Here is a 27810-nt window from a genome sequence, read left to right as displayed (position 1 = left end):
TTAAAACTAACTTTGCTTCTTTTCAGGTGGACCTGCAATTGTAAGATCTCCCTATATCAATATCTCTAATAAATCTATTTTATTTGGTCTAACCTCAGGTATATGCAATTAAAATAGCAGCTTTAAAAGATTGTTGGAGGACCAGAAACAGCACTGTCTGGTTACTTTTTTAAGTGATTGGATATCTTTTTCCACAGCTTTTTATTTTTGTTTGTTTTATGTTATCAGTATCATACATTCAACTGTTTGAACAGCAATATTTATTCACGTATCACAGTAAGCAGAATAGCAATTGTAGATACTGAGATGGAGAAAGTCTCTCCAAAAAGGAATAGTATTTCTAGTCCAGACTAGTGCAAGGAAAAACTCTGTGGGAAAGCTTTGGAGAATAAGGTGAAAAGAAGGTACTTCATAACACAGGGAATGCATGATTTGATAGTTGAGCTTTGTATTATAGTGCAATAATAGGATTGTCTGTAGTGCATTTTAAACTACAGTTTTCTCATGCAATATTAAAACATTATCAGACTTAGAAAATATCCATTGAGCAATGAAAGATAGTGAAACTTTTTCTTGTTGTATAGCTATAGATTTTCCCTGAAAAGAAGTATCCTGTAGCAACTTAGACAAACCAAGGTATGAGGAGAAAGCACAAGGTGTTAACAGTTCTTGCATTTGGCTTAGTGGCACCAGAATTGAGTGTCTAATAAGGAAATGGAGTATCATAGCATGCTAAGAATAGATCAGAAGAATACAAATTTATAAAGTAGAAAAAGAAAATAGATATCAAATTGAAAACTATGAGCCTGAATGTTAGCACAAAACTTTCTCTAGTTCTTGTGACCCACGTGTTTTGCCACAGGAGCTATGTTTAGTAAGAATTCTCAGCAGAAGTGTATTATAATGTGATGCAATGTAGGTACTGTTTGTCTTTGTAAAGACAAGGCAAATGAGGAAAAGGAGAACAGTAGTAATTTTAAGTCCTTTTACAGTTTATAAAGTATTTCAATGCAAATTGCTGTGGATTAAGAGACAGTTCTGATTTTTTGGCAGGTAGGAAGTGTAAGTTTGAATATTGAAAGGCAGAGTGAGAAATTGGACATGGGTCTTTTTTCTCTTAAAGAAAAAACACACCCACTAATATAAATCTATTCATCACTTATATTGCACTCTTGTTCCTCTTTATTTGAAAAATAAATTTTAGAAAATCCCCAAAGTACATTATATTTGAATTCATTATTTGCTCCTCTTCATCATCTTTTGTTTCTCTGAGTAGTTATGCCTCATTAGACATGAATTAGTCCTGAAATAAAGTACAAGTATGTCTTCAGGTGTGTGGCAGGGGGAGGAACAGACACATCATCACCTCTGGAATCTGGATGGATGTATCCATCCATGGATGTATCTTACTACAGTCATGAGTAAGATGCCAGGATTAAGACATAGGCCAATGCTTTCCTTTTTGTCTGATTTCAGAAGGTTTCATGCTAAATCAATGGGCTTTTGTGTTGGAATCCAGATTCAAAGACATCTGAACTTAAGATCTTTGTGTGAATTTTATCTCCAGTAACTAGTTGCTTATAATTAGCAAAACCTAGAAAGCAATTGAGCTGATGAAATGTCTGCATCTTCTTCAGGATATTTTGGATGTTAGATCTCCATGAAGTCTGAGGCTTAAAGTTCAGAAAGAGTTGATATTGAAATCGTAAAGGATATAAATTCTCAATATTAGTTATCTGAGTTTTTGACATCAGCCCTTAAGAGTGGAATCTATAGGTGAAAGCACTCTGAATTTGCTCTTAAATATTTACAAAGGATTTAGGGTAGTCGGATCAAAAATAAGTGATAAATATATATATGTACAATTTTTTTTTTAGTTTAAATAGAACAGGTATGTTGTGGTAGGCAATGTATATGTTTCAGGAATATTCTCCTAATTAAACATAAACGTGCTCTTATTGTGGGAACTACCAGTGCATTTTTAGAATAGCATCTTTTAAAATAAGTAAAGAGATGGAAATTAAAGCCATAGAACCATTTAACAGTTATTCTAGTTTTAATAATGTATCTTAGTATTTCTTTAGTGTTTTTAATAGATCATAATTAGATGATGTTAAAGATGTGTTGCAACCCAAACCATTCTATGATTCTATGAACAAAAGAAAAATTAGGTATACTTATAGCTAGACTATTCTCAGTTAAATAATTTTTCATCTTTGACATGTACAAATGCTTGTAATTTTTCCAACATGTACTGAGAATTAGATAATAAGTTTTTCACAAGATGTGAAAAACCGATTTTGAAACTCATTAGTAACTTTCCCAGAGCAGAATACTGATATCAGATAGTGACAAAGAAATCAGTGATGCTTCAAGGGTTTTTTTAATTTTCAGACTTTCTAGCTAAAGATTTCTCTGGATTGGTACGGGCTCTTATGCCTCACACCTAACTTAGTGAGATCAGCACCACCTTTGGGTGATTGAAATGGTTTTCTATCAACTTTACTATAGCTAGAGGTAAATACTCTTTTGAGATCACTTTTCATTTGTTTGGGACAAGATGAAATTGTACTTTTCTTTTTGAGATTTTTCTTTTGTTGCTGGAAATTGCTGTTAAAAATAACTGTTAAGTTAGGGGTAATAATAAAATACATGTTTATCTATGACTTTATTATTGTTGCTAATAGACAATAATAATAAATATTGTTTTGCAGTCTGTTTCTGTGTTCAAATAATTATCTAATGACTTATGACTTATGTCTTTGCACTCTAAAAGGCTTTTCTTGAACATGAATATTCTACTTGTATGGAAGCAAGAAAACTGTTTAAGTCAAGTAGTTAAGTCTGAGTCATGACAGGTTTCTGCTTATTAAGACTACAGTTGCAAGTCATTAATTTTCTACTTAATTGGTACATGCTAATTTCACTTGATATGTTTGCATATGTATACATCCATATTTTCTGGCTAAACTAGCTGCTAGGAATAATTTTTTCTATCTCTTAAATTGACAATAAACAGCTGAAGTCAGCCCCTGATGGTTCCTAGAGTTTTCACTGGTGTGTTTTTGTATCATGTTTAATTCGTCTCCACTTCCTACTGCTTTACAGTTCCCTTTCTTAGAACAGTAATAGCTCCTGAGTAGGGTAGAGCAAGTTGAGAATGGCACTGCTTTAACATGGTACAGCCATATGGCTTATCTCAGTAATATTCTTTGGTTTATGCGCTGTTATGTCTTCTAACCTTAGATTTCTGTTAATGTCACAAGCCCAGTTTGTGTATTCCTTGGGTATTTTTGGTTCTTCAAGAAAGTAAAAAACTGTAATGATGACACTTAAGTTTTAGGACTAATTTAACTAGTATAGAATCCTGAAGGAAGCATTTTAGCATATGCAGTTGTAGAGTGGTGCTGTTACTGTAGTTGGAAAATAAAAGAGGTCCATGGTCACATCTCTTGAGATGTGTTTGTCTTTTAGTTCAGTCCTATTTTTCTGGCCATTGCTGAGCTTTTACCATCTACCTAGAGTTGTTCCTGAAGTATATGAGCTCAAACATTCTCTACCTGGTTCTGTACTGATACTTTGTGTTGTTTAAGAAATGCTTTGATAAAATGTGTTCTGGAATCTGGCATGTTGCACAAATGTTTGAGAAAAACAAAATCAGAAGGACTTAACGATTTGGTGTAGAGCCTTGAAGATTTGTTTTTATATAATCTAATTTTGTTGTAAGCAAATCAACAGTATGAAAGTCTAAGACTGCTCTTTACTTATACAAGTAGTGCCAGCCAGTAGGAGTGGATTTGTAGAGCAGCAGTTCATGCTAGACCCAATGTTAACATGTGTAAATGTTTTAAGGATTTTGCTATGGACTAAATCTGTGGTTGTGTGGACTGAGTGGCAGCAGCGTGTGTTCTAGTTTGGATTCATGGCTAGACTGCTCTGGCTTGTGAATCAAAATGTGCAGATGATTGGAAGATTGTCTTCAAAAGCACCTAATTCAATTTAACTTGATCGTGTAGATTGTAAAATAGTGTATGTAAGATGGATATTACAGCATCATACTTTGAATGGGGGAAAGTTCTGTAAAACAGAGTAACTCAGCTGTGCTTTGGGACTTAATTGTTCCTAATTGCAAAATTGTTCCACATTGCAAAAACAGTTTCAGAGTTCAAAGGTGTTATTATAGAGCCCTGACTGCAATTGATTTAATGTGAGAAACACTTCATAACTTTAGGTAAGAGAGAGGCCATTGTTACAGCTCCAAAGGAAAACTGGAAATATGCATTTGCAACATTTCAGCACACTGCAACAATCCTGTATTATGATGTTCTTTATTAGCTGCTTTATAAATCAGTTGTAGTGTGTGGTCATTTGTGAAGTTTCAGAAGTTTTTCTATTCCTTGGAATATGAAGGTTATTATATAGAGTCTCAGCATTCAGAGTACTGAAGAGTGTGAGCGTGGTGATGATTGTTGGCTTTGTGGATATCTTTTTCCTTTACCCAAACAGGAGTTAATGAAACAAACTTTCCTTTCAGAAGTAAGATCACACTTACAAAGCCAATGATACGTACTTCAAGGGGTTACACAGCTACACGTTTTGCAGTGGCAGATTTTCAGAGAAATAAACAGCGTCTGATGACAGTCTATTCTTTCTGTTCCCATGTACTAATATCAGCTACCCAATACAGCATTTTTTTGCAGCAGTGATGACCTTTCTATAGCCAGGGGGCCTATTTACACTGGAGCTCTAAGAACACCAATCATTTAATCAAAAATATATTGATTTTTTTTCATTATCAGATCTTGGAAAGATCTCACTTATTAGCTTTTAATAGAATCAGTTTAACAAGTGGCAAGGGACAGAGCTTAGCTGTTTTCTAGACAATGTGCATTATTCACTGAGGCTGTGTTAAATTTATTCGTTGCTATAAGAGTATTCTGCTGCTATAAAAAAAAAAAAACCAAAGCCAAAAAGCCCAAAGAAAATATTTACCAGATGATTGTGTTTAAAAGATCAGGTTATCCCCATGTCCTCTGAAATTCCTACCTTTCCAGTGTTGATGCCATGAGACTGTATTAATATATGTAGCACATTACCACCTAGAGATCTTGCATGGGGTTTTTTGGGAGAATTTTGAAAACACCAGCAACACTGATTAGTGTATTATGAAAAAGGGAATGGAAGGTGTTAAGGCTGATGCCTGCATTTGTTCAATTCAGACTGTGGCCCCTCTTCTTGGCATTGATGAGTATGCATAAGGATGCTGCATCATCTCCTGCTCAGAGTCCCATTCGCTTTGCTGACCTTTACATTTATTTAGAGTTTGTGCCTCTGTCTTATGCCAACATACTGCTGTAGAAATTCTTGAATCTGTAATATGACCCGTAGTTCTTACGTAGCATTCTAAACCATTTTCTTTTTCTCCAAGTAGCAGTACTATTAATGGGAAAATTTCAAAGCAGCACTTCAGTAAGATGGAGTGTATTAAGATTTTCTTTCATTGATATACACTTTGTGTCTGTGTCAATATGATATGAACATCTTATCAGAAATGATTGATGCCTCTGGCCCCATCTGTGTGGGGAGTGGAGATAAGTTGGCATGCTAATCCTCCTTTTTCTATCACCTTGAACAACCTTGTTTGTAAGTATCATATTGCCCTCAAATGAGAAGAGGTTCTTAAACAGCACAAAGAGAATAGGCTGTTTATCCAAGGCCAGTGAAAGCAAACTGCATTTTTTTTTTTGTGAGCTTTTGATTATATCCTTAATGATTGTGTAAACTCCAGACCATACCAAAGGATAAGATTACCCTTCCTTTGTTGTACTCTCAACATCACCTCTTAGTGACATCCACATCGTCAATCTTTTTACCACTTTCATATTTCAGTTTTATTATTCATTTAATTCAGTGAAATCAAAAGCTTGCCAAAAGCTGAAATCCCCATTAATTAGTCAAAACATTCACTACTTGGTGTTCTGATTTTTAAATTTTTGAAAAAAACATGCTGTCAGTTTTTCCACCTTATTCTACAATAATGATAAAAGGATTTTGGTATAGTAAGAGAATGTCTAAAGACATATTTTGCAACCTCCATCAGCATCTTCAAACCTGAGAACTGCTCATCTCAAAGAACCTGACTTTTAGTCATTACTCTAACTAAAGTTTATGCAACTCACTACTACTGTTAACAACAGCAAGAAAGGGCTTGGATACCTCTTGAATCAAGCTAATACTACATTTTCTCTACTCTGAAGGTTCACTACTGACAACCCAAGATGTCATTCTTCAAATGTATCCCAATGGTCTCTATCTATTGTACAGGAGCTCAAAGATTCAGTATTATTTTAAGCACAGAGATTGGGTTACACTTGACTTTCAGTATCTAGTTTACTTAGAATCAGTGCTCCAGACATCAGCACTCTAGATGCAGGAGACTCAAATAAATTTTTTGCTGCTTCTGAGTCACTAGACCAAAAAGGAGATGGAGACTGTATTTGTGAAGCTGTAGGGTGGGTACTCAATGCAAGGCTACAGAAATTGATAAAAAGGTGCAGTTGAAGAGCCTTGACCCTCTGGCTCACAAAAACTGCATCGCATGTTATTGTGAGGGATAGTGCATTAATTATAGTCATGTGGAACTTCTGGACAAGTAGACAAGTGGCAGAATGTTGCATCATGACAGTTACTAGCTTTCAGAGGTGGAAGATGGAGAAGACTGTAAAAAACCATATTTCCATAAAGACCCAAATGACCCTGCTGTCTATCTGGGCTGCCTGGATGTGGTATTTACACTTAATCACAAAATCATGGAATGGTTGAGGCTGAAAGTCTGGAAGTCATCTGGCCTAACCACTTTAGAGCTGGTTTCCCAGAATCATGTCCAGATGGCTCTTAAGTATCTCCAAGGGTGGAGGTTTCACAACCTCCCTGGGCGACCTGTGCCAGTGCTCAGACACCATCCGTCAGTAAAGGATTTGTTCCCTGATGCTTCAGAAGAGCCTCCTATGTTCCAGTTTATGTCCATTGCCTCACTGGGAGCCACTGAAATTTGCTTGACTGTCCTCTTTGTACCCTGTCTTCAGATATATCCCAATTTATTAATAAGATTTCCTCTGAGCTTTCTCTTCTTCAAGCTAAACAGTCCCAGCTGTCAGAGCATTCTATCCAGTCGCTTAATCACGTCCAAGTGTGGTATTACCAGTGCTGAGCAGGGAGGAAAAGGATCACTTCCCTCGTCCTGCTGGCAATATTCTATCGAATGCATCCCAGATATCACTGGCCTCCTGTACTGCAAGGGCGCATTTCTGGTTTATGCTTGACTTGGTGTCCACCAGGATGCCCAGGTCTACAGTGTGTGAATCTTATTACTTTCCATCTTCTTTTCAGACTCTTGTTTCTTTATTTTATTCTGACATCAAAGATGAGAACAAATTAGGTTTGGAAAATGTGAGGACACTTTAAATCCGGATTTGGAAATAATTTCAAATGGTGCAATGTATCTCAAGTACAAAAGTTGGAGAAAGAGAAAAAAATGTTATATATGAGCATACGTGCATGCACATTAGTTGGTATTAAGATTTTCTGCTTCCGCATATGGTTTCTTTTTCTGTATCTGATTGTTTGATATTTAAGTCTTGTGTCACCGAATGTCATGGAAATTCAGAGGCTCTATTAATAAATAACCCTGCCTAAAGACAGGGATTTGTTTCTAACATTATGTATGAGAATCAGTAGTTCTGAGGGAAAACAAAGTATATGTTATGTGGTATTTTTGAGTTGTTTAAGGATGTATTTAAACTGTGCCTCAGACATAATTACCTGGTACCAATAGCACAGAATTTCTGGTAGGTGTGAACAGTGACTAAAGGCAGAGTTCAGATTGGACCTTGTTGTATTTTGTCAGCAATGTGAATTATTTATATTAGGAGCATAATCCAAGTGCTCCCTAAAATTTTTAATGTATCATTAGGTGATAGGCTTCTCTACCTTTCCCCCTTAAAATACTATTCTTAGTGTGTCTAACCTTCACTTTGTTAATACTATTCCTTGGAAATTATTCCTCATATACCTTCACATTATCCATGGATGGTTGTTGTCTTGAGGTACTCTTCGATCCTGACTTTTTCCATGCAGATGTGCCTGCTAAGCAGGGCAGGGATTTAAGCTAAAGGAACTAGCAGCATTTTTGGTAAAGGGAACAACTCATGGGAGCCAGAAGCAATTGATTAGCTCAGGGCTACTTTTCTGTTGCAGTATTTCCACAAAAGAAAGCATGATTGTACTTTTCATATAAATTACGCTGCTCATATGCATAACAAATAACCCTCTTACTGATTCTGTTGTAGAAATTGAAACCTGACAGGAGAAATGACTCTTTTTAAATGTGATAATGAGAACAGTAGAAAGAGGTGACCTGTCATGTGGCTGGTGGAGCTTAAACAATCAGCTACATTCGGAAATAAATGCAGTGTTAGAACAGGAGTGCGTGGACCAGCCATGACATGTATGTGCCAGATTTAGGTAACCATGAGATATACTGAACACCAGTGCTGTGTAGATAGATAGATAGATAGATATAGATAGATATGTAGTTGGTTTACAGATCATCTCACAAAGAACATGTTGCAGTCAGACTGGCTACCAGCAAAAGGCATGTTAGGATTGACACAAAATGCAAGCTTGCTGCTTGCAAGCCTCCAAGTGGCACTGAATACATAGGAAGCCAGGGAGTGTTGGAGGAAGGGGAATTTTCTTAAATGCTGTTGTTTCCCTTTACCAATTTGTGCTTCCCCCTTCAGGTTTAATTTCCATCTTTGGGGAAGGATACTGCAAATCTGCTTGTATCCATGCTGTTAGCTCAGTCATTGATGAGGATAATAATCAAAACTGTAGTTCAGCTTAAAGGATCTGTAGGTCTGTGTACTGGTAATGCTGTGATGCAAAATGTTTATCTGTGGTGGCAGACTAAGATCAGTGCAGGCTTCAGCTTCTGGTATATGTTTTTTCTTTAGTTGTAAATACCTGATGATAGATTGTAAAAACAGTATTCTGTTTTTAAATTGTCATCTTCCTCTGGCTTCTGGTATATCAGTAAAATAATTTGAAGTTACTGCTTTCTAACTCTTTTAAGAAATGTGTTATATCATCTTTCATTTAAAATGGAGGTCTAAATATCTAAAATAATATGACTTATGTTCATAAAACCTGTAATAAAAACTAATTTCTTGAGGCTGTCTTCAGTTAATAAATAGGTAAAAGGGGATGAGAGCAGGAGCTTGATTTAACTATGTAAAATAGTTTTTACATAGTTTTGTTTTCCTCCAGTTTCCTTTTCTGCTTTCTATTTTCCTTCTTAACTGTACAGCTATCCAAGTGAAATTGGGCTCCATTGCATAAATCTGTGGACATTTTTGAATGGTTTTTTCTTCTTCCCTCACATTGTAAGCATGGCTAAGGGACAGAAAGATAAGCTTCAATGTACCGTCATAAGATTGTTTTGAGTTTTTTGTTAGTATTTTTGCTTTGATCTTTATCTGAAATGGGCTGACATTTTTATAGTACTCATTCTTCCTTTTCTGTCCCCCTTTGCTTATTGCCTTGTATTTTACAGTTAGAAATTTGGGAATGGTTTTTCAAGTACATCACAGATGCAATACAGGACCTGACTTACTGTGGATCAGCTGATACTGCTAAGTCATGTAGGCACGTTTATCATTCAGTTATTCTCTGATTAAGGATATACTTTAAAGCTTTATGATGTTTCAGTAACTTATGATATGTCATACAACATTCCTCTGTATTTCACAACTAAGTATGAGGATAACATTTTGTGTCTGATCTCGGTTTTATGAAACCACTGAGCCTTTAGCTGTACATTAAGTCAATTGAGATTCAAATTCCTACTGAACATCCATTGACAGTGTTCTGGGATGTAAAAAACTTGGGGTGGTGAATTATGTGGCAGAATTCTCTTACTGCTCCTCTCTGTTTACATTGGAAGTCACTGTTACCTATTTTGAAGTAAAGACCATTTATAAAGATGTCTGAAAGTGGAGCTGTACTGAGAACTATGACTATTTGATGTCATAGTTTTGCCACAAGAGTATGCCATGTGGTATAAATCTGGCCAGATTTTTTTTTTTTTTTGATAGTATGTTTATAAATCATAGAGCAAGCAATCTGTCTAGACTGATACCATGTGACTGGTAATGTTTTCCTGCTAATACTAAGGAAATAGGGGTCACATGTGAAAATAGAACAGTTTTCAGCCATGTTCCTTTAAAATGCATCTGTTAAGCCTGCAGATTTGGAACATGTTGTTACTCTGCTAATACATGAGAAGTTACAGTACAAAAATCCCTTGTTGACCTTCTTAAATTAATCTCTCCAGCATTAGTTATTTCCTTATTTTCAGTGGGAAGACAGCTGACTTTAAGTGTGTACGACACGTTTAAGTGGCAAGATTGGTGTTCATAAAAAATTAATTGTAGTCTAAACTAAAATCAAATTGTCTTAAGAAGAGGTATTTCTGTTTTGGGGTACTGCTGTGTGTGTTTGCTGTATCTATGTAAGTGTAGCTGACTGCTGAGAAAACTGCTGTGCAGTAAGATCTAGATTTAACCCTCTGAGATTTTTACTGCTGTTTGAAGCCAAGCTTTCAGATCTTGGGAAGGCTGTCTTTATTTTGTTTTATGAAAGCTGTTTACTTTCCTTAGCATTTTTTCCAGCCTGTTGGTCTCTACAGAAATCCTTTGAAATGGTATAGAAATGCACATGCTCTATGTATGTAGATATAACATTGCCATTTTTGTCTTGTAATCTTACAAGTCTTACTGCTTGTGTTTGCTCCCTAGAAATGTTCAAAGATAACCATTTTAATCTGAGCTGTAGCTGGTACTGTCATATGTTTCTAGTGAAAAAAGCTGTCATGAAGCGCTGAGCAAGGATTAAGATTTTTTTATTGCTGTTTTTGTTTGCTTTTTTCATTGCCACTGGCTCCTCTGCTTCAGTGAAACAAAATTTCAAATGCAAATGAGGAAAGTAGATCTGTGTAACCATTCCATATCTGTTGCAATTAGTATATTTCTTCGTAGCATCACAAAATCTTTGGCTTTTAATTGTGTTGTGAATCATAATCTCATGATCTGTGAGTATAAGCAGAGCTTGAAAATTTCATATTGTAGTGGATAGTGAATAGCAAGCTTTCAAAAGAAGTGCCTTCATTTGCGTGGAATGTAAACTTAATTAAATACAAAATACACTCGCAATTAAATGTATTTCCCAGTTAACAGGTAAAGAAGATAGCTTATGAATAGCATTTTTCTTCAAACAAACATATCTAGTATTTGTTTTAAAGACAAAAACATAGTGAAATGTGATGTGATGAGTGTTACTTTCAAATTGTTATATAGACTGAAGATAAAGTGGTGAAATTCAGAATCCCGTTTACTGGCCAAATTTTTCTTGACAGGTACCAAGTACATAGAAGATCTGCTGCTGCTAGAGCAGACTTTTTCATTTGTGTCTAGTTGGGCATGATGCCACACATAATGGGGTCCTAACACTTTAGCTACTTTGGAAATATAATTAATCTTTAACTACTTTGGAAATATAATTAATAATTCTTGTTCACAGTAATTTTGTGTGAGACCTATAAACAAAGCTCTGCTTTTTTTTTTTTTACTGTATTTTCCAGTATTGAAATTAGCTAAATTCTAAATGAAAAGGCATAATTATTTTGAAACTAGTTGTAAATCAACAGCAAAATACCAACTTGCTTCTCTGTAAAAATACACTTACATAAACAGTCTTTAAAACTCTATTTTATTGTTCTCATGGAGACCTAAGCTGCAGAAGTTTGCTGTATCATAAAATGTGAATGAGAAAAATATCATTTTGCTGAGGAAATAACATTTTCATGTACTTTAGTGTGTGAGCTCCACTCTGCTGTTTCTTAGGTTCTGTCTTTTATAGTGTCTGATAAAAAAGCTGTGCAGTTGAAGATTGCACAGAAGTTTTTGAAGAACCACAGTAAGAAAGTCTTAAATATTTACTGGTTCAGGCTGGATAGCTGGCACATGAGAACATAAAGTGTTCTCCAGAAACAGCTCTTTAAGAGTTGTGCTCTTGAGTGTTACAGCATCTTGGGTGGTGTCAATAAGGACGTAGCCAGTTGCTTATGGGGGGGCGATCATCCCCTGCTCAGCATCTCTCAGACCATGCCAGTTTTGGGTCCTTCAGTACATGACCAATACTAATGAGTTATTAATATTAGTGAGTTCAGCAAAAGGACTCATGTTGTCTGTGGGCAGGAGCTCCTGCACTGGGATGTTAGGTTGAGGCAGTGGAGATTTTTCAGACTGGAGAAGAAGCACTTTTGAGGGGAGCTGAATCACAGAATTATCACAGATGCATGGAATGTTTTGGGTGAGAAGGGACCTTTAAAGGTCATCCACTTCAGCCCCTCTGCAACAAGCTGAGACATTGTCACAGAATTATTAAGTTTGGAAAAGTCCTCCAAGATCACAGAGTCCTGGAGTCTTGCTGGTCAGAACCCTGTCCAACCTGAGTATTTCCATATTTGAGGCACCTCACTGGAAAACCAATGCCATTGTAAAAAAATTCTTTCTTATTTCTAGTCTGAATCAACCCTCTTTTAGCATATAATAATTTTTCCTTGTCCTGTGTCAACAGTCTCTGGTAAAATGTTTGTCCCCATTTACCTACAAGAAGATCAATAACATCAGTGGTGCATGGTGGGACAGCGAGAGACAAGGGATACAGACTGAAACAAGAGAATGTGCATCTGGATGTAAAGAAAAAGTTGAGGACAGTCAGACACTGGAATGGGTTTTTCAGAGAGCCTTTCTGGTTTCCATAGCTGAAGGTTTTCATGACCCAGGTGGCTAAAGCTCTGGACAAGCTAATCTGACCTTATAGCTGACCCCACTTTGAGCAGGAGTTTGGACGTAGAGGCCCTTTGAGGTCCCTTTTAATGTGAATGACCGATTCTGTGAACGATCGATGCAGATTTTCTACAAGGCAAATGCTGGTGCAGTAAAGATTTAATTAGTCTCTATTGAGATGGATCTTATCCAACATATTCCTAGTGATTTTCCAGCTGCATTTTGAAAAGCTATGCTTGATACAGAGCAGTGGTAAACCATGTTTAGCTTCTGGAATAAGCAGAAGATGTGGATACAGCTGAGAAAAAAAAAATTAGTTGTACTTGGTGAATTTTATTTCTGATTTGAACATTACAGGACATCCAGACTCTTGTGTCTGGCCAGTTGGGGCTGGGGGTGAGGATGAAGGGAAATGTCCATAACACTTGTCTTTCCCATCTTCCACATCTCTAACTACAGAAATATGATTGTTACATTTCTTATGAGGCTGTGTCTTAGAGAAAATTATCCAAAGCATGGAAGGTGGCTTTTTCATAATATTGCTATGCATGAATTGCCAGGTTTGCTTAGAGTTTATCCATAAATCCTACTACCTAATGGAAATATTTAAAAAAATAATTTCTCTTCCATTGTGTTCTTGTGCCCTCTTCTATTTGGAAAGAATTCTCTGCATCTCGCAGTATTAGTACTTGTATCAGCTGCAGCATTTGACACACTCCACAGTAGATTGCAAAACAGGATTTCAAAAATGAAATTTGCTCTGCTGAAACTTTCAAGACTCTTACAAAACTGCTAAAATCTGTGTATTGTAGTGAGAGATTTTAATGGAGTTATGTAAGAAAAGTGTCTCCTATGATCAGCATCCTGCACATGAAAAACAATATTGGTTGAATACAAATATGGCGATGTTGACATCTGTTTAGCAAGAATCAATACCAACTTACTACACATCTAATTTTAGTTCTAGATAAATGGATTTTATTGCTGTGTTTCTCTGTGTACTAGGATGTACAATATCATTCTTCCAAATGACAAACAGACTTCTTTTTGTATTGAGTTTTTAGTAATTTTCTTAGGTGATTAAGTTAATCACTACCCTTCCCTAGTGCATCCTTTTTTTTTCCGTTTATACATCTGAGACTTTCAGAAAGCAATTATTTCATTTGCTTTTATCTTGAGGAAGGTTGCATCTGGAAATAAGATCAAAATGAGATCTACTTTTGCTGTAGTGTTGTTCAACATATCTGTCATATTTGTTTTCTTACAGTGAAAGATTTTTTTTAAGACTGAATAGAAATGGTTTGCCAAAATGTCCAGAAAAGCCTGAAAGACACTGTTCTCTCTTTGTGGTGAGTTCTTCCTAGTCTCAATCTTTTTTTGTGCTGGATGTTGAGAATAGAAGTTGGTTTAAATTGTTATTGTGTGATTGACTCAGAGCTGCTCCCTAAGCTTGTGCATTGCTATGAGCATCAACTCAAAGGGTTGGTTTGAAGGGCTGAAGGGATGGGTGAACCGCCAATCTGAATGTTTTATGGCAGTATGTGGACACTCACTGAACTTCCATGTAGGCACATGTAGCAGTCGTTCTCTCTGCAACAAGAACCACTTATGTTTGCTCCTTGTCCTTTTTACACCCAAGGGATTGTGCAGCTCTCTCTGTACTTCCAGAATGTTTGGAAGTGCACAAATGCATCACTACTGTTGAAGGCACACAGCAAGTCTCTTGTGCTCTCCCCCTGATTTTGCTACATTACAGCAAACTCCAACCAGGATATTTTAGGACACTCATTTTGAGTGCATGACTGGCAATTTAAAGTGTTGGAGGGATTTGTTAATGCTATACAGATGAACTCCTTGGCAGTGAAAGCAATGTGTACAGGTCTCTTTAAATGTTGCATTTTAATCAGGAGTCATGAATAATGAGGTTCTGATCTTGTGCAGGACTTGGGTAGCAGTGAACTCAGGAAGGACATCTATATCACTGTGCACATTATCCGAATAGGTAGGTATAATCTTATATTTGTGAGACATATGGCAGTAAATAAAAGAAAACTCTTTGGGGGTAGCTTTTGTATTTGTTTTATATATATATATAAATAATTTTTTTATTATTTTTTAACAAACTTTTGGAAAAGAAAATGCCTGTTTTTTGTTGGAAAAATTCCTTGGATTTCTAAGCATTGTTTTATGCTATTTATCAAGTATACTGTTAACTGAGTTTAGATGCAGTACACTTCACAGTTATCACAGAACAAAATGAAAATGTCAAAGATGAACTGTGTCAAGATGATGGAGTTGTCATTGGGGACTCGAGTCTTGTTCTAAAGTGTAATTTCAAGCATCCTTTGAACATAGAAAACCTTGTCTAGACACTCAGTGTATCTCATTTTTATATAATATGATGTATATCTGATATTGTTCAGATGAATTTTTTCTTCTCCCTGACTCCTTTAAAAAGCGGAAGAGGTGAAAAAAATGGACAATATTTCATAAAAATTTTAATCTCTGGTTCTATAGACAGATATCAAGCCCTCTAGGAAAAAAGTAGAGGAGAGGAAAAGTGTACATTTGTGTTAGGTACTTATTGTAAGAAGTCCTCTGGGCTGTAATGATGTGAAACAATAATCTTTGGCTCTGCTTCTGACCTCTTAGATACATTGTTTTCTTTGTAAACTGCCTGTAGTTGCACCAGTGCAGTACTAAATTATAACTTTTCTTCCTATTTTTGAAAGACATCTTGGTTTGAAGTATAGTTGCTGTAACTTGTGCTGAGTTCAGAAACATGAAATTTGTCACAAAGTAAACTTTATTTTACAGCTGTGAGAAATAATTTTCCTTGCACTTTTATGCTGATTTGATACTTCATCAAAAAACAGTGTTTTGGTATTTTTGCAAGGTTTTGGAAAAGATATGGTAAATTCTGATGTAAGTACTGTTAGAGGAATAAATGTTTTAAGAATATTAAAGAGTAGGATTTTTCCAGTTCTATAATTTTCAAATATATTCACAGCCAAGTTTATATGTGAACCACTGAAATATTAAAAAGTTAAAACAGCATTTATCTGCTTTGTGGTGTGAAAATGAACAATTACTCTTCAAGCTGTTGTGATGCATAGGGATATTTGGAGGAGACATTGCCCTGCAGCAACTGCAGCCATAGTATTTTTTTGTCAGAAATTAAGATTGGTGGGAAAGATACATAACTGCTAGTGCACAATTGAAAAAAATGGCTAGAAAGAGGGCAGTTTCAATGCCAGGAACAGAGCAAGAAGATTGATAAATTGTATTTAAATCAAATAGAAAAGGCTAGAAAAAATATTTTGTTTCAAATCTCTTTCCCTTGACTGCCTTCTTTCTTTCCTTACCATAAATTGTTCTTCTGTCCTTTGCCATCTTTTCTCCCCATGTTTCATTTCTTCTTCTTTATTTTTCTGCAACTGGTTAATAATCCCCTTTCTTTCCAGTTGCCTATAAGGAAACAGCATCTGATTACCAAATTGTAATGGTTCAATACAACACCTCCCACATAAATGATGGGTAGCAACAGCCACAGTAAAATAATTCTTACCAGACAGCGAATGTTGAACAGTCTGTCATGTCTGAACTCTTAAATTTAATTTGATAGTGTCGTGAGGATTGTATGACTGGGTATTACAAAGTGGTGTTTGTTGAGTGAGGGTCAGGAGAGGATGAGAAGAACCTCTGCTCTGAGACCTTGCTAGATCACCACATACTTACGGGCTTGCTGTACCATTTGCTATGTGAATGCAGTGTAAAGATGGACCAGGTTCCCAATGAGAGTATACTTGGCATTGTCTGAGCTGGATTGCTTGCTGCCTCCCTTCTGTGGTTTGGAGAGACACAGTTCCATGGATTATGCATCAAATGTGTGTTTTGTTTGGCAGGACGAATGGGAGCTGGAGAAAAGAAAAATGCCTGCAATGTACAGTATAGACGTCCCTTTGGCTGTGCAGTCCTCAGTATTGCAGATTTGCTGGCAGGAGATTCAAAGGATGACCTTGTCTTAAAAGTCTACATGTAAGAAATTATTTTTTCTTAATTTTTGAATGTACCTTAAAGTAATTTTGCATTAGAATCAGTGGTGTTAAATACAGTATGAATAAATAGCTCTAGCTCCTTTCTTTACTAAAACCGCACAGTTGCTGGGTTTTTTGGCTTTTTTTTTATAATAGTGTAGAAATTTTGGCTAGTTCTACAGGTGTGTTTATAAAGTAGGATAATATTAAAGGCTACATCCTTTTAGGTATTTGTGTATGTGTCAGTATTTTTCACATTATTCTGGAACTCTCTTATTCTGGCAACATAAAGTGCTTTTAGGACTTACTTAAGTGCCTTGTGCTGCCAAGGCATCTAGTGGAAGTACTTTGTAGCTACAGAAAAAAAATCAGGCAGAATATCTTTTTTGTGAAATAACGCAGCTATATAATTGGAATAACAAAAGTATAGAACGCAGTTAGCACTGGAGAATGAAAGATCAAAAGTAGGTTTAAAAATGAATGCTTGATTACTTGATTAGATAGTGGATTTTGGCTGATAGCAACTGGAAGAAAGTTCAATACTCTAATTGCAACTCAGTGCGTGTAATTTCCTGCTGATCTTGGACATTATAGTAAGAACTGTTTTGTGGAGTGTTCTAGTCTAACTACATATACCTTAGAATTGTCATATGTATGAGAAAGTTCTGCCCTTCCCAGTAGTAGCACTCAAATCTGGAAGGCATGGGTATCTTTCTTCTGTCTCCATCTGTGAGGAATGAGAGCTGCTGGAATCAGTGTTGCAGAAAAGCAGCTTAGTGTAACAGTGGACAGGTCAGCTGGCTCTCATTTATACTCCCAGAAAATTCAAGTCAGATAACTGTTCACTCTTGGTTAACAAATTGTTAAGTCTGGCTACCTATTATTATTTTTTTTTAAATTGCCTGTTTGTTTTAAGATAACAAAAACAGTGGAAGAAGAATTATCACTAGAAATCAGATTTAGTGCTAAGGCTAACTCAAGTCTAAACTTTGAAAAGTGATGATTAGTACATAGTCAGGTTTTCCTTAAGGAAAACCAGGTATTTTCTAAATGTATACTGAAATGTAATTTGCTCTTTCATTGACTACCTCCTGAAGATAGCAGCCTTTTTAAGTAACTTTGAAGTGTATAGCACAGACTTTTCTGTTTATTAAGACCAGCTCTGAGTCCTGTGTCTTCTTTGGAGTGTCACAGGATAGATTTCTGTGTGGGTTAGCCCTGAAGGATAGATCTATACAGAAACTAACTTGGTCATGGCTGAGTTCTTCTGCATAATTGTTCCTATCTTTCTCCTGTCCTTTGCCACACTAAGCAGTATTTCATGGTGCTTTTCTCAAATGGTAAAGGCACTCTTTCCATTCAGACAGGCTCTGCTAGCTCATATTGTGTTATTTGTTTCATGAGCTAAAGACGATTTATTTAGGGATGTGTTGTGAAGTTGGTCTGAAAATCTTATGTTCCCATTTCAGAATTAAGAAAGTTAAAATTTTTCTAGGTGCAACACAGAGAGTGACTGGTATCAGATCCATGAAAATATCATTAAAAAGCTGAATGCACGTTACAACTTGACAGGCTCCAATGCAGGTGAGTAATTTGCCACCTTTCTGTTTGCATTCTTAGGGCTTTGTTAGTGTTCAAATGAAGTAGCTCTATTGTAGAAAGACTAACATATATGAAAGAAACATTTTTGCACATAGAGAAAAATATTCAGATGAAAATGTACAATACTGCTGTTCATGTGCACTTTTAAAAAGGAAAAGTCACTAAATTTTCTTCAAGAAACTAAATAATATAAACTTTTATTCTGTGCTGTGGAGCTACAGTTTGCTGGAGTTCTGTTCAGTTCTGGAGCTGATCAAGTTATTGATCCAAATTGCTGGACATTTCTGCTTCGCATTTTCACCAGGAATATAGAATTTGCCATGGACGTTACTGTCATGCTTTAGGAGTGGTATTCCCTGGTTTAGTACTCAAGCTAAAAAGAAAACCATGAGACACTGTCCTGCCTTCTCTGGTGGGATATGCCAAAGAGATCTTGAGATGATCTAAAAACAATTTACTGGAAAGAGCAATGAGGTAAGAAAATGAAACTGAAAGAGCAGCAATATTACTAACAAAAGTGTACAAAAGAGGGTGATTCACATGGCAATGCTCACCGAGGGCCTGGGCAACAATCAACAGTGGTGGATGAGTTTCCGCTCCCTCTGGGCTCTCTCTAGACCTGAAACTCCTTCCTGGCAGCCAGAGTTCCTTACTTCTACAAGTAAGGAACGAACTTCCATGAGTAAGAGGCTCCAGACCTCACCCCTCGTGGCCAAAACCAGAACAATTATGTATTACACTTCAGAAAAAATGAATGTACAATCTGCATTCCTACTGCTAGTTTTGCATTCCAGCTCAGCAAGATGCAGACTCGTAGTTTAAGAACTTAATAATAGTTCTCCATGGTCAGCTGTATGTTACTGGAACTGTCTGAAATAAATTTGTGAGACTTTAGGAATGGGACACAACTGGCCTTTGTTATTATGACATGGTGGTTTGACTCACAGATGTTGAATTTGCATTTTTTTGTTTTCGTTTTTTAGTATCAACTTGCTAAATTTTTCTGAGTTCTGTCTTTCAAAGGGAGGATCAAACTTGAAATGAAACCTGAAATGGAGGCTTATGAGTCTGTTGTCCCTTTATTCAAATGTTGGTTTTCCCCGTGAAATGTCAATCAGTTGAAATATGACCATAGAAAAATCTTATTTTTGAGATTCCAGTATATTGTATTTGTAATGCCTTTCATGTAGTAGACTTCATGCTTATTAAACTAACTATATTGTATATTGCAGGATTCTTTAACTTTATTTCAGGCGTAATGTTTATCTTGAAAATATGTTTAACCATCTTTAGTGGATAACCAAGAAGCACATAAAAGCTCATTTATCAAGACTGAAGTTATATATTTAACGATTTCTAATTCAATTATTTTCTCATATAAAATCTAGCCACATATATAGATATATTTAAGGTTTAGAGTATCATGGATCTTATTGGAAAATAAGTATAAAAATCATGTACTGGAAATAGAAGGGCACATTTAATGTTTGGCTTCTTAAATATGTTAATCATATTCTTCAAGAAAAAACTTATTCTTGGTTGTTCTGACTGCCCATGCAATATGTGCTTACTCTGTGATACATTGCTAATCCTACTCTTCTCTCAATAAGAAATAAGAGTTCACAGTTAAATATGCAGTTCTTGGGAGACATTGGACAAATTTGAATACTCTTAATTACGTGAATGTTCAACATGAAAGATGTGGCACATTAATTTTCTGATGTGTTGGAGGAGGCTGGGAACTAAAGGTAGCAGATGGAAGATTGGTTACATTTTTTAAAGGATTGCTAGGGTAAGCGAGGAAAAGAGGGAAGAGCAGCGCAGAATTCCAGTAGTAGATGTAAAGGTTGGAGAGAGAAAGAAGAAGTGAGCAGTAATGCTGCTTCGAGTACTGAGCAAGTGAAAGATAAACTAGGGAAGGTTATTTATATCACACACATGAAATTCATTCTCCTGTGACTCCTTAGCAGCCTGAAAAAGCACTTGCAAGGTTTTAGCAATATGTTCAGATACTTCTGCTGACACCTCATGGAAAACATTGTTGTTACACTACTTTTTATTTTTCATTTGCTGTCTTTTTCTGTGATAGTGCTCTTTGGCTGGTTCTAAATCCTCATTAGCTTTGGCTGCCACCTTGTTGTTGTCAAAAAAGGGTAACACCTTGCATTACAGGAGACAGAGATATTTTCTCTCTGTTAGGAACTGTTGTAGGTATGAGCCAGATGTAGGAAAACTTGATTTTTTTGGTTTATATTACACTTGCCCTTTTCAAATCACCTTGAATACTTAGAAAAAACTTAGAAAGGAAGCACGGTAAAAACAACAGCAAAGATGTTTCAGACTATTGTCTGTTCTCCAAGCTTCTTCCCTCTTCACATTCCTGTGCAGTTTCTTTCAAGTTAGGAGATTTTACATGCTTTAGTTCCCACAAATTGTTGTGTCCCCCTGCTAAAATAGTTTATCAGTTAGTTCATAATATTCTTCAGGGGAAAAAAAATATTCCAGTTTTTGTGGCAATCTAAAAAGTAACTCAAAATGTACTTTGAGTGTCTTGCATGTAAAATGCATAGTGATGGACTATAGCATTTGTATTTTCCACTCGACCCCCCAGCACCAAAACCCCACTTTTTCTGCTTCAGCTCATGACAGTTCTTAAGTACAGAATCCTCTTGCATCTTATGCTCAGCTTGTAAGGATCAAATAAAGGCAAATGGCTGCCACTTGTTTCTAAAGCTCAGGAAGGAGCAGGGGATAGATGTTCCTCCCCTTTCCTTTTCTCAGTGGTGCAGGAATGGAAGGAAGGAAGGACGTAGTTTCCTGGATAATTTAATATCCTTTGCTGAAGTGGGAACTGGAATGTATTTTCTGTATGCATTTCCAATTTAACAGAGGGGAATAGCAGGTACTGGATGCAATTCCCATTTACTACTGGTCTTTGCAGCCTGGTGTGAGGTATCATGTTACTGGAAAACACCTGTTTGCCTGGTATAAGAGATCAAATCAATATGGCAAAGGCCAAATTGTAAAATCTTTGCTGCATTTAGTAGCGTTGTTATTTCTTACATTGAGTTTCTGGTATTTGTGGAATGTCATTATTACACAAACCAGGTTTCAGTAACATCTGGAGCAGAGCTGGCTGTAAAATCTATTTTTTGTAGAATATATTTTCCTTAGTATTAGAAGCTGGTTACTTTGTTTTAAAATGCAAAAAGAAGTGGAGAAACTAATATTCCTGTATAGACTTCACACTTAATTGCATCAATTTTATAATGAAAATAGCACATTTCTATTTTTGTATCTGTAGAACCAGGGATCTGATTTGGAAAAGGATTTTCAGTCAGTCTTGCATGTCCCAGATGAGCGTGCTAATTGCTTGGCTTCTCCAGCTTCCCTGCAGCAACTCTTCAGCTTTGTACATGATCTGAAAATATTCATGATGCCATGGGGAAAGTGGAAGTGGCTCTAAAGCCTTCTGAGTAGTGCATAATTTTCTTAAGTGTGATCTATATTTCTGTCCTCTTACAAATCCTCCAGAGGAGAGATTTAAGGGTGGATCTCATGATATATATGAATGTTGTCCCCAGTGAGTTACCTGATAAAAATCGTATTTAAATATTGATGAATTGCACTACAAAATTATTTTTCTTCACATTCCTATTAAAAGAAAGACTGAATGAATTACCTTTAAGGGGATGCAAGACATTCTGGTTTGCTCTGCTTTTCCCTTTAGGCTCCTAATAGTGTCAAGTGTAAGCTTTTCTGTAAATGCCAATTAGGATTTCCTTATAACAAGTCTTGGACAGTTGCATGTGCCTGATGCAGTAATTCTTGGGAGCTGAGAAAGGGATACATGTGCTTTTCAGCAGTGGCAGCAAAGGAGGTAAAAATCCTTTCATGTCCTATAGAGATTAAATTACTGATGTAAGAAATTATAAACACATGTATGTGCTCTGCAGCTTTGAACTCGTGTGGAATCCATGGAAATAACTAATGTAGTGGGAAAGTCTTTCCCTGTACCATTATCTTGGAATGTTCTGATGAACTAGACAAGAGTGATATAACCTAATTACATTTTTACTGAATGCAATGTGGTGTATTCCGTGGTAGCAATGTCAAACTTTGCAACACTGGAAAGGCTGTTAATCTTACATTAATTTATGTAAGTGCTTGAAACTAGAATGCACTGATTGAAGCACGGAGGACTTGAAGCCCGTGTGTTGACAGATGTTTGCTATCAATACCATAATGAGAAAAGACAATCTGTCATCTTAAGGAGGAAAGTTATCTATCAGATCATACAGTAAGTTAGGCTGGAAGGGTCCTCAGGAAGTTGTGTGGTCCATCACCAGTAGAAGGAGGAACGCTACCTCAAAGCGAGGTCGAACTTATTTAGAGTTCAGTGAGGTTGCTCATTCAAAGGCAAATAATTTTAATTTTAATTAAACCAATCTGAAACAAGTTTCACAGAACATTCTTTGGTTTAGGGAACTATTGTTACCTCATGTGTGGGATATTTTCTCTGCAGTATACCTGTCAGTTGCCACTAAATCTCAGTTTGGCTCAGTGGTTGTATTAGGCTTGGTCAGAAAAGAAATGAAGTAGACCAGCCCTCTGCATGAACTCATCTGACAAGATGTAAGTTCTGGGACAAGTATGACAATGGAAACAGTTGGTTAGAAAAAGTGATATGTGCTTTGAGGCCTTCTCATGCCTAATTTACCTGCATTGAGCAGTCCCTTGGCACTCTGATGATATCATTTCTCCATGGTTACTGTCAAACACTGAGAAATTTAAAGGAATTTTTATTTGTCTGTTCGATTTCCTATTTCACAAAAAGTAAGTTTTGGCTTACAAATTCCTTGATTTGGGGCAGCAAGCATGTCAGAGTCATTATTTACCTTGCAGGGGAGAAACTGCAGAGGCCCCTTAATCAAGGAGTGTCATTTTTTCACACTTGTGGAGTGAAAAGCTATGAGAGATCAAATGCAGCGGGGAATTGGTAGCTCAGTATAAGTTTACAATATTTCTAGGAATAGAGCTGTGGTAACTTAAAGTATTTTCTAGATGCCAGAAGTAATGTGACTGTGTTTGTATGACACTATGCTGGCAGTTCACACTCAGGGTTGTTGCAAGGGGAACTTTTTCCCCACGAATCAGCACAAGAAATCTCAGATGGGAAACTAAATGTGCATTCCCTGCTAGAAACAGCTATGAGTTATAGCCAAAAAGAAAGCATAGGCTTACAGTGGTGAACTGACTGGAGAATGACTGGGAAACAACGAGGAGGAATGATAGCAGGAGCAGTAACATGAACTTCACAGACAAGGTAAAACAGAATTAGGTACATAACTTTTAGGTAACTCCTGGGCATATAATTAATCACAGAAAAGATTTCTGATGTTTGTATTATATCAGCAAGGTTCACAGGTGTCTGCATCGCTTTGAAATATATTTTTTATCTTCACATCACTAACATTTAAACAGCAAGTGCATTTCCTTAGCTACTATAGTTCTAGGACAATTTATAAATCTGTCATTTTTAATCTTTGTTTTGTGACAAGAAGATTATGTGTATTCCAGTTTGATGTGTTTAAGAATTAGTCGTTACCGAAGGCTGCTCTTTGAAATACATTTAAAAAAAGAACACTGCTCTTATGTGCTTCACTAAGTATACAAGACATTCTTTTTTGCTCTCAAGAAATTCTAAAGCCAAAAGATTACACATATAAAGAATTTTGCACATAAGGTGTTGTTCCAAGATCATTTGGCCATGAAGAGATAAGGGTGTAATAGAGTTAAATTCATGTTGTTCTCTTCAGTGTTGCTAAAATATTTGTTTTTAGAGAAGAATGAAAAATGTGCTGTTGTGATACTTACTGTCAGAGAGATTTTCTATTCAGTAGGAACTATGATTTGTTGTTCAAGTCAGTATTGCAATAATAGAATCATAGAGTCATTTAGGCTGGAAAAGATCTTTAAGATTGTGGAGTCCCACTGTTAACCCAGCACTGACTGGCCAGTGGATCTTTAAAATATCTCCAGGGATAGTTACCCAAGCACTTCTCTGGGCAGCCTTTTCCAGTGCAGAACTTGAGAGCAGAGATGGACCCCACCTCACTGCAACCTCCTTTCTTATCGTTGTAGAGAGTGATAAGGTCTCTCCTTAGCTGCCTTTCCTCCAGATTAAACAACCCCAGCTCCCTCAGCTGCTTCTCATAAAAATTGTGCTCCAGACCCTTCGCCAGCTCTGTTGCCCTTCTCTGGACAGGCTCCAGCACCTCAGTTTCCTTGCTGTAGTGAAGAGCCCAAAACTGAATCCAGGATTTGAAGTGTGGCCTTGCCAATTTTGAGGACAGGGGAGCAATCACTGTCCTGGTCCTGCTGGACATACTATTGCTATATGTGATTCAAGTGGCACTCAAACACAGAAATTCCTAGCTAAGGCTGCATAATAACAATAGCTGGTTCATATTTCTATCTTGGAGTTGCATTATGTTTTTGTAAGCCTTTTCCAAAAATTTATTCTACTTGTTGGCTTTCTTCATTTTATCTACTGAAAGAATAAAAAGTCCTAACATTTTCAAGTAATGAATTATAGAACATTATAGAACACATACTTTTTAAAAAACTTTTAAATTTTAACTTTTGAATTTTAACTTCTTCAAAGAATATAGTCACAAGTTTTTTACAATTGTTACTGTGTTCTTATGTTGGGGGGGATTTGATTTTTAACATTTTGTACAGGTACCTATTAAACATCTGTTTCCTTTCAAATAAGACACATAATTGGAATGCAAATAGCTAAATTTCTAATAAAATTCTGTTTGCATGAAGAGCTGCACTTCATGAAGGAGAAAATAACAAGTGTTTTCTTGGAACCTTTTGTCTGTTATTTGCATTAGAAGCAATATAACCCACTTACAATTTCAGAATTATGTATTTTGCACAGAATTATGTATTCTAGCTAACCATCCAATTTGTAAAAACGTAATTTAAAAAAATTTTGTGCCAGATGGTGCACCTTTGCAATATAACATTGTAGTGTGTGAATAGGTGCTAACATGCCCAGTGAGTTGTTAATAGGAAAGGGCAGCAGTGGGCCTGCTAAGGCAAGAACTGGAGACATTATTTCCGAAATCTTTATTGTCTTTATGTGGTAGACTAGATGCTTATAATAGTAATTTAGTCTTTTGGTCCTTTATTCTTCATCCCATGGTAAGTCTGGCAAGAAATACTTGAGCTTATATTATCTACCCTGTAAAGAAATTCCAAGTCAGTTTTTCTATGACATGTCATTTGCATTTAAGTGTTTCTGTTCTATTTGAAGAAGAAAAACATCCCTACCTTATACACTTGAGGGCATTTTTGACAGAAGTCTTGGGTACAGGAGCTCCAAGATAGCTGTCAAAATGTTACAATGACATTCATGTATTCTTTTTCTACTGAGCTAAACCCCAGAATTTAAAGCTGAGAAAAAGAGGAGTTTGGAGTTTCCTTTGATAATTCAATTCAATCAGAATGAAGTCTTCAAAAAGGCCATCAAGGACAGAATCCACCTCTCCTTTTTTACCTCTCTATTCCCAGACCATAATTTGTGGGATTTTCTACATCGAGTTTAGTGTGGCCAAGATTTATACAACTGTTTGTCCCAGATCACATTTTATTAGTAAACCATTTGTTTGTGCAAATCTACTGGTTTTACCTTTCTCTTTTTACCTTTGTTCTTAAAACACTACTGGAAATGTGAACACCTGTAAACCCTCAGAATGCTTTTAACACCTTTAGGCAGCTTTATTTGGACAGATGCCTTATTTTATTACCTTTCTAAAAATGCAAACAGTGCTGGATAACATTCTGTCCAAGGTTTGTTTTTTTTTCTTCTATCAGTCTCCTGAGCAGCTGCTAGGCATTTTCTTCTTAATATAATCTAGGATTCTCTGCTGGCAGTAGATAGAAGCTGAATGTAAATTCTTTCCCCTCCCCCCAGCAGCTCAAATGCAAATAAAGGCTCTATAAGCATAATGAACAGATGCCTTTTGTCATAACTAAGTGCAGAAATCAATAATGCAGTACAAAAGCTGTTTGAAGGTAAAATGACAAATCTAACAAAAATCTGGGATGCTTATTCAGCAGCTTCACAAATTTCTGCATTCTCTTTCATCTGGATGATAAAAATAATCTGTCTTGGGTTGAAATTTAGTACGAGTTAATAGTAAGAAATTTCATGTGCTTGCAAAAGAAATAAAAGCATACCTATTTGCAGTTCCTTACAGAGTATTGTAGTAGTGGTTTCAAAACTGGGGTAAATAAAGAATAATAGCTAACACAAGAGGTTTTAATTACCACTGGGGAGGTAATTGAAGTTTTTTTTCTGAGGGGACAAAGCTAGACTACATACGTTATTAAAGAAAATGTGCCAGTCCTTCTGAGACTGGATAATAATTTTCGTTGTTATGTTTTAGCTCCTAATGTTCTAGAAATGGAAAATGCATAGTTGTGAAGTTTTTGATGGCTCCCAGGTGTCATAGGTGGTGTAGTGGTCCTTTCAACCACAGTCAGATGCAGTGTACGATGGGATGTTGCAGATTTCTATTTTGTTTTGTCTCTGAACAGCTGTCCCATCACAAAATGTTCTGTTTTTTGTTTAAAGCTAATAATTTTGCTGTGTGCAGTCCCCCTGCTGTTGGCAGAGATGCAACCCACTGGATCAGGTTGCTCAGAGCCCAGTTTAACATGGACACTTTCAGGAATTGGACATCTGCAATTTCTCCTGGCATCTTTTTTCAGTGGCTCACCACATTCACCATAAGGAATTTCTTCCTAACATCTAACTCTCCTCTCTTTTAATTGAAGGGTGATGTGTTTCAACTTGTGAGTTTCTCTTCAATGTACTTTGTCTTGCAATGTGTGTGAGGGAGTCCCTTTTAAGCTGAGTCTGCACCCTTCTGAAAATCTGAATGTGATGTGTCATTACGTTTTAAATTATGTTAGTTAATGCTTATTGATATTCTGGTAGCTCAATTTATAATAAGCACACAAATTTTAGGCCCTTGTAAAATGTGAATTATTATATCTTTTTAAAGTACCTGTTCCCCATTATTTTTATTATATTTGAATGGTTTCTCAGTCATGATGGGTGTCTACTTTCTTTAGTGAGTGTACTGCATTTTTATAAAACCGTTAACATGGGATTGCTGTGGTTTGCAGCTGGCCACAGGCTTTGTGTTCAGCTGACAACAAGGTCCTCTTTACCTATCTGGCTT

At 36.3% G+C, this 27810-nt stretch overlaps 1 protein-coding gene across 1 annotated transcript in view; it reads left to right on the top strand.

The window, feature by feature from the left end:
* Nucleotides 1-27810, top strand: part of LOC131592193 (dedicator of cytokinesis protein 4) — a 226090-nt gene that overhangs the window by 96605 nt on the left and 101675 nt on the right. Inside the window, exons 9-12 of the mRNA XM_058863535.1 lie at nucleotides 14176-14257; nucleotides 14850-14910; nucleotides 16814-16946; nucleotides 18441-18529. Of these exons, the coding sequence (XP_058719518.1) occupies nucleotides 14176-14257; nucleotides 14850-14910; nucleotides 16814-16946; nucleotides 18441-18529 (365 nt within the window). The remainder of the gene's footprint in view (nucleotides 1-14175; nucleotides 14258-14849; nucleotides 14911-16813; nucleotides 16947-18440; nucleotides 18530-27810) is intronic.

Source organism: Poecile atricapillus, chromosome W, assembly GCF_030490865.1.
Source record: "Poecile atricapillus isolate bPoeAtr1 chromosome W, bPoeAtr1.hap1, whole genome shotgun sequence".
Lineage (NCBI taxonomy): Eukaryota > Metazoa > Chordata > Aves > Passeriformes > Paridae > Poecile > Poecile atricapillus.
The sequence above is the reverse complement of the archived record's forward strand: the minus strand, read 5'-3'. Positions and strand labels throughout refer to the sequence as shown.